Consider the following 8,229-nt stretch of genomic DNA (forward strand, 5'->3'; position numbering starts at 1 on the left):
GATCTTTTTTTGCATTATGAATAATGGTTGGATGTTTGTCATGTATGTATTTCCCCAAACTTCTATAGAGTAAATCAAATATGGTAAAACAAGTGTACAATAAAGAGTGTGCAATGCTTTTTGATTAAGAATGAGCCTTGTTTTGTCCAGGAATAGAAAATAATATTAGTTCTTAATAATAGTTTCATTTATTCATAAACAAATATAAATTCAAGTAAATAGTGTATAATTATATTTCAGGATGGACCAACAAATAATATTGATCATGTTGATGTTTGCATAGAATGAATGAATCTAACTGGATTTGTTCTGAGATGAAGATGAGCTGAGATACAGATGAACCTTTAAATCCAACTCTGAAATGAGCAGAAACGTTACCACGTAGTTCAGTAAAATTATTACATGACCATTGTGTAACAATAAGATAAGTTCTGAACAAATATCAGTGAAATATTGCAGCTGCTTTCAGGAATATTAAAGCATTGTTATGGTTTCCTAGCTAACCAGCGGCTAACTGGCTAGCCTGCACCACGTTAGACGTAACGTTCATAATATGGCTGAGGGAATGAGGGAATGTAGCAAGCTAATATTGGTAGTAGGCTAATGACAGGGTGAAATAAAGCTTCCCAGAATTAGTAACAGTTCTACAGCACGAGCTCCTCCGTGGGTGTAGTTCTGTTCAGTCCGTGGGGCTCCGCCCACTTTCCCTGAACCTCTTCAGACACCCACAGTACCAGGAAACAATGTTCTCCTCCTCTGACCACTGCTCTGTCTTCTTGGACCCACATTTAAATGTTTTTTGTCGGATTTGTGCTAACGTGACCAGCCGCTCGCCAGATTAAAAAAATGGCTGCTTTTTGTTTTTGGAGGACCGTCGATAACCCCGCCTACCACCCGCCCACTTCAGAGCTGAGCTGTAGCCCCAAAGCTATGTGGGGCCAGCATAGCTCTGGTTTTTGGCTCCGAGAGCTGGAGCTATGTTGGTGGAAACAGAATGGTTCGGAGCCAAAACACGCGCTAGCTCCAAGTTAGCTCCAGCTCCTGCCCGGTGGAAAAGCCCTTGGAGTAGAGTCGCTGCTCCTTCACATCAAAAGGAGCCAGCTGAGGTGGCTCGGGCATCTGTTTCGGATGCCTACTGGTCACCTCTCTTCGGAGGTGTTCCAGGCATGTCCTATTGGGAAGATGCCTCGTGGAAGGCCCAGGACACGCTGGAGGGACTATGTCTCTGAGCTGGCCTGGTGTCGCCTCGGGGTTCTCCCAGAACGTCTGGAGGAGGTGTGCGTGAATCTGGAGGTCTGGGCATCTCTGCTGAGACTGCTGCCTCCGCGACCCTGCCCCGGATAAAGCAGAATAAAATGGATGGATGGATGAATGAAGTCGAGTATTTTATCCACCTGTGCTGAAATGTTTAACTGCATTAAATTATGTTTTGTGTCCAAAAGGGAACCGTGTTATAAGTGACTGTTCAGAGTCTAGCAGCACTTCATGCCTGCCCTGTGTGAGGGGAACGTTCCTGCCTAATCCCAGTGGATTGAAGAAGTGCTTCACCTGTAAAACATGTGATCCAGGTAAGATAAAATATTCTTTCAGCCAAAAATAATACTGCGTGTGTGCTGAAGACCAGAGGCTGAAAACCATTTTCTGCCTTGTTTCCCTTGTGTCACGAGTGTGTGGCAAGACTCAATTGCAGAGTGTCAGTCCTTTGCAAGAGTATCTGTCCTCTGGCGGTGTGTCAATCCTCTACATGAGTGTCAGTCCTCTGACTCAGGCAGACTGTCTGTAACTCTTCCCTGTTCCAGCCGTTACCTGGAATATAAAGCAAATGTGATTAATCACATGCACTACACCTGTGGTCAATCATCAGAGTCTCTTCCTGAATTACCTACCCATGATGGCCTTTCTCGCCTGATTCTGATATTGATCCATCCCCGGCTGCGCCGCCACTGTAAACAAATGTACCCCACTGAGATGACGTTACGTCACACACAAGCTGCTGCAGAGTAGAGGTGAGCTGAGCAGCTACATGCTAATCGATGCACTGTGGAGAAATGTCTTCATGGAAAAAAATATCTCAAGTCTGGATGTATTAAAAAAAAAAAAAAAGACGACACCTCGGGGATCGTCACTTGCAATTCCTGCATGAGGTACGTGTGCGCCAAAGGCAGTAACACAACAAATATGTCTAAACATTTGGCCACACAACACGGCAATGCACTCAAGCAGTGCTGTGTCTTTGATGCACTTAGCAGCACCAGTGTGAGCACTAGCACAGCAGGTAAAATTAAACAACTCTCTGCCACTGGCTCTACGCTGCACTAACTCCATTGACTCTTTTAAAATGAAGCTAAAGACACTTTTATACAGACAAGCTTTTTAATTAACCTCTTTTATTGACTTGGTGTTAACATTGTTTTTTCTTTTTCCTTAAAGGACCGTGATTTTTATCTATTAAAGGTGTTATATAAATAAAATTTACTTACTAACGTGTGATAATGATAAAAATTAGGTTAATTTATTATCCTAAGCCAATAGCCACTTGACTTGTGGACTCATTTTACTCATTTGAGTATTGTTTATTCTCAGTAGTGAATAATTAAGATTTGTATTCATTAATCTGATATTTATTTTAATAAACCAGGTTCTGTTCTTTTCTGTACTCATGTACTACTTGTTTTTCAGCCTATTTGAGAATTGATAAAAAACAGATTGATAAGCAGAAATTGATAAAGCATCGGAATTGATAAATCCTTATCAATATACATCCCTACCCATACCTGTACCCGCTGGGACAACACGGCCCCCACTCTTCTGTTGGACGCATCTTTCTGTAGGACAAAAAACAGAGAACAATCAGGCAGAGAAGTGGTTCTCCACAGGGTCATTCTTTCTCAGTCAAATGCCCACTGGCACTGCTCTGTCCAATGGACTGAATCTGAGGGAACTTTGCACTTGAGGTCGATCCTGGGGACAGTGAGATCCGTAAAGTTTGGGACTAACCAACGTCAGTACCACACCATTACCAAGAACCCCCCACGTCTTTTTTAGACCGGGGCAGGTCACAGGCTGCAATCGCTGAGGTTTTATCTACCTGTCCACAACCCAAGTACTACTCCTGATACCGTACTTCCCTCCGTCCAACTGTACACTTCTTTCGGTTGGCTGTGAGTCGCGCCTTCCTCAATGCACCCAACAAACATGTTCCTGCCACAATAAATAACTTTGTAAAATGGAATTCAGTTCTTCATGAACTCTTGTTGGGGGCTGATGGTGAATCCAGTAGCTCGACATGTTGAGAAGCAGTGATCGAATGATTGATTTGATCGAATGATTTGATTCAAATAATTTATTGAATTGATGTGTTTACAGGATCTGGTCTTAGAACAAAGAGAGCGTGTACAGCAAAGTCTGACTCAGTGTGTGAACCAATGGATGGATTCCACTGCATTGACTTCACAGAAGGCAGCTGTGCAGCAGCAGAGAAACACAGCAGCAGCTGTCAGCCAGGATACTACATCAGTCATCAAGGTAGAATTTCTAATCCCAGTGTCAAAAAGGCTTGATTTTTATCTTTTCAGCTATAAATTCCAAACTCTTTAAAAAGTAAGCTTATATGCTAGATAAAATTCTAGTGTTGGCGTCATTCTTACTGAGATTTTTTGTTTCTTTTTTGCCAGACAAGGTGGACAGTGATTGGCTTGACTCCATTTTTTGTGGTAGTTTGTTCCTGGTATTTCCCATGACATTAGAATTGAGTAAAAACACTTCTATGTATCTGTGTAATGACCAATCAGGTAATAAGTGTATTTTTGGAGTAATTTTTTTTAATAATTTTTACTCATTTTGTTTTTGTCATTTTATCTGTTTTTTTTAGCCCATTGGTGTATTTTTGTGGTTTTGAGATGTACTGTAGTATTTTTGTTGTCTTTTTGTGCATGTTTCTGTCATTTTGTGTGCTTTTTGAGTCAGTCTCGAAGTATGAAGAAGCATTTAAAAATGTTTTAGATTATTCATACTGGAATGAAAAGATCTCTGTGTGAAAATAAACTGTTTAAGAACAGTTTTACACTAAAAACAATTATTCATGCTGCATCAGGGCCCTAGCTACCATCCCTTTTAAAACAGTGCAAATGGTACGACCCGTATGTGCTTCTGCTGCAGCACTGGAAAATATAGGAGAACATATTTATAAAACACAAGCAATGGGTGTGATGAAGTATAGTTTCTTGGCGAAAAAAAAAAAGTGTACATAACTTACAGTAGAGGTCCAGCAAGATCCCAGATAGCACGCATAGGTCTCTCCTAATGCGTCATTTTGTGTTTTTTTCCCCCCCAAATCGGTGACACCACTTTGTAGAACTGTAAAATATCACTTTCATGAAGTTGTTTTTGTGCTGGGGCTCTTGTGCTATGCTGCTGAAAATACATTTATGATCATGAACTGAGTCTCTTTATTTTGTCCACACATAATAAGCTATTTAGTGGTACTGTCGTGGACCAAGTAGCCAAGGAACAGGAAACAGGTTAGGTCCCACCTACATCAGTGGTTGGTGCTTGATGAAATTGCGGGAATAATTTGCGACTGTCGTTCCTTTCCCATGCTGTATAGCTCCATGGCTGACCTTTCCTCCGTGCAGCGACAAACACATCAGCCATCTTGGCAGCCTCAGCTGCAGACCCCGGATTGCGCTCCTTAATCCAAACCTGCAACTCAGGAGACAGCATTCTGAAGTATTGCTCCAAGATGATGAGTTCGCCAATTTCATGGGTTGTTTTACCTTTGGGGTTAATCCACTTTCCATATAGCTCCTTCAGCCTTGCATAAAGCTCTTTTGGGTTTTCATCAGGATGTATTTCAAGAGACCGAAATCTTAATCTATATGTCTCTGGATTTATGTCATATTTATCCAAAATTGCCATTTTTACTTTATCATATTCAAGAGAATCATCAACATCCATATTTACATATGCTCCCCTAGCTTTGCCAGAGAGCAAAGGAATAAGATGAAAAACCCAATCCTGTTTCTGCCACCGACAAGCATGTGCAATGTGTTCGGAGGTGATTAAAAAATGTTCAACATCATCTTCCTCTGTGAGCCTTTCTAGTCTGGGCTCATGAAACAGCGACTTACTGGTTGAGATTTGAAAGTTATTAGCTGCCATGTCCTGATGCTCAGGCACAGACTGTTCAGGCTCACCTGACCGCTGCTCCAGATCTGACTGGTTCAAGCTCTGCTAACAGAGGCTCTGAGAGTGGGGAGGTACGAGCCTGTACTTCCAGCTGTAGTAGTTGGAACTGGTGTTGGAGTGTCCTGGAGCGGTGCTCCTGTCGGGCATTTCCCTCCAGCTGTCTGGCCTCTCGGGCTTCCTGCTGCGTCATATGGGCCCGAAACAAGGAGACCAGGTCGGATAATGAAGGCTCCTTACCTTCGCCCTCAGTGCTGTCCACCCTTCCAGTAGCTCCATTTTCTTCCTCACCCTTATTTAGGGCCTCTGTTCCTGTCATCTGAGGCTGGTTGTCTCTGTGTGCTGTTCTTGCACTTCTCCCACCTCTCTGCATAACTATGCAATCACGGTGGGAAGAAGAGAAAAGAGAAGAAAAAAAAACTGCAGCAAAAAAAACCTGGTGTCCTTTACTGGATGATCCCACCACTGCCACCAAATGTCGTGGACCAAGTAGCCAAGGAACAGGAAACAGGTTTGCAGTTGAACAATTTGGGTTTTATTTTACCCAAGAAGGAACTTCCACAGCATGGTGTTAGCACAACCCACACAACCCCCAACTAACACACAAGGGGAGACTTATATATGAGTTGGATATTCCATCAGACACACACAGGGGAGAACATGATATATACTAACTTAAATCTAACATAAACAACTCCCAATCCCCCTATGAGTTCAATGACTTGGTCTGGTCCGGTGGGCGTGGGTCTCAGCATAAAAGTCAGCTTCGCCCTCTCCACCATCTTTTTCCAGACCAGGAAGACATTCCACAGGTAACTCAAAAACAAAGAAAATCAGGATTAACAGACAGTGCATTAATTGAAACGCAAAGAAACAATGATAACTGTGTAACTTAACTTTAATGTGTGGCTGTGGCCATCACAGGTACTATATTGTTTTTTTTGTTGTTGTGATATTGCCATATTCCTATCAGATTTAAATAAAACTCGACTATGGATATACTAATCTAATGATCCGAGCTAAATAAAGGTTAATATAAGCTGTAGAGAGTTCGTGCTGAGCATCTTTAATCGATGTCTCCGCGACGACTGCCCAATGAGCAAACGCTCTGAAGTTCCATCGGCGAGATGTATTATGGATTCATCGTGCCAACGTCGGCATCAGGGATGGTTTGTACCCAGAGCCCAAAATATGTTGCTACACCCCTGCACACAACTCAGGTGCAGCTCCCTACCTGTTAACCAGCTTTAATACTGTTACACTTTTCATATTACTTTCTGCTGTGCACTCAAGTTGTTTCATGTTTTTGCAGGAAACACCTTTAAAGGCACTGAGTGCTCCACCTGCGGGAATGGAACATATTCTGATGGATCTTTTATGTCTTGTCGACCACACACAAAGTAAGAGAAGCTTTGTGTCTGATATTATTCAGCAGCAGAGGATGTTTTATCTGTAACTTATTTCCTCTGTTGAATTAGGTGTGAAGACATGGATCTTCTTCTGGTAAAACCAGGAAATACTTCGGCTGATTCTGAGTGTATAAAGCCAACAACAAATCTTATCATCACCACAGTAGTTGTTATCTCTATGATTGTGCTGTTACTTGGAGCTCCACTAATCTACTATGTTTTAAGGGTGAGGGGATGGAAATGCGACAATGCAGTGACACAGATCATTTGAGTCGTAAGTCTTCTTACACACTTTTAATCAAGTGTTATGGCAAAATTATTAGTTATGTTTATTAACATATTTACTCATAGACCTTATTCTTTTATAGGCTTTAAGTTGAGACTTTTCATTTCTGCTGTCTCATGTTTTCTGCTCTCTTCTCGAGGTCAGCTTCCCAAAACACATTTTATCTCTCAGACACGGAGGCATCACACAGTCACATGCCTACACACACTCACATAGTCACACATACACACCCAATACACATCCATTCATACACACAAACACCATACACGCACACACCTCCGAAACTCACGACATTCAGGAGATACCAGAGAACTGGTTGTTTTGACCCAAAGAAGAAACCGTCTCTTTTCTCCCTCTTCTATCACCTCCACCCTGTCCTCTTTATCTCCTGGGGGGAGGAGGGAGGGGGACTGAGGGGGAATATACGTGGGGAGTTAGAACTGTGTGTCACTCTGTCTTTGGATCGTCCGCCCGGGCGGTCACTAATTTTTGTTCCATTTTGTACTTTTTTTTACTTAGTTTTATAATAAACCTTTTTTATAAAATCATCAATGTCTCGCCTGGACTCCATCACTCAACCAGAGCAATAAATCATGTCTCCAAATGAGGTCAACCGTAAATTTGCCGTGACACAAGCTAACCAGGTTATTTGATGCTATTATTGCTGTGATTACTGTAACTGCTGAGGTGGAGAGCAGATTTGATTTATTTTATTTATTAAACGTCAAGTGAAGAAGATGAGAATAAGATTTGGAGGAAACAATTGTATTCATGGTGAGCCTAGGCCAGATAGGATCTGTATGACAACTTTTGGAGAGTAACATTTGTTATTGGTTTGACAGTTCAAAGCCAACCGTTTTTAAAGTACATAAGATTAATCAGTCTTGATACATCATCCATTGAAATGCATCCCTATATTGGGAAGTCAAGGTTTGCCCATAAAGCCTGATATATGTTTCTGCATCAGGACCTGTGCCGTGGGTACGGCGTCAACGTGACGCAGTGGTTGGCCAACAGCACTTCTGCATCAAGGGTACACATCGCTATGCAATTGGTCGCTATTACGCTCGAGGGTTGTGGCTGTGTGAGGTTTCAGAGGAGGATTAAAAAGTCCTTGTTTATCTTCTGGTCACAGTAAACAACGTTTTGTGTTTTTAAAGATCCAGTATTGTGCTTTTTTTTCACCCATCTCCATTTGTTCTAATAACCGGGTTTATTTTCCCAAACAAGCCTGTTTTCTGGAGTTTTAGCCCTCTGAAAAGCCACTTTTATAGCAATTCTAAAAATGGGCTGATTTGCGGCCGACTTATGCATATTCATGAGAAGGCTTGTCGGTAGATGCTGACCACA

General features: G+C 42.0%; 1 protein-coding gene across 1 annotated transcript in view; it reads left to right on the forward strand.

Annotated features, from left to right (window-relative positions):
- LOC114467000 (tumor necrosis factor receptor superfamily member 14-like) overlaps window positions 1-7,764 on the forward strand; it is a 12,680-nt gene extending 4,916 nt beyond the window's left edge. The window contains exons 3-7 of the mRNA XM_028452942.1: window positions 1,443-1,568; window positions 3,367-3,525; window positions 6,497-6,584; window positions 6,663-6,895; window positions 7,515-7,764. Coding sequence (XP_028308743.1) covers window positions 1,443-1,568; window positions 3,367-3,525; window positions 6,497-6,584; window positions 6,663-6,864 — 575 coding nt within the window. The 3' untranslated portion in view covers window positions 6,865-6,895; window positions 7,515-7,764. The remainder of the gene's footprint in view (window positions 1-1,442; window positions 1,569-3,366; window positions 3,526-6,496; window positions 6,585-6,662; window positions 6,896-7,514) is intronic.
- The last annotated feature ends 465 nt before the right edge of the window (window positions 7,765-8,229 follow it).

Source organism: Gouania willdenowi, chromosome 7, assembly GCF_900634775.1.
Source record: "Gouania willdenowi chromosome 7, fGouWil2.1, whole genome shotgun sequence".
Lineage (NCBI taxonomy): Eukaryota > Metazoa > Chordata > Actinopteri > Blenniiformes > Gobiesocidae > Gouania > Gouania willdenowi.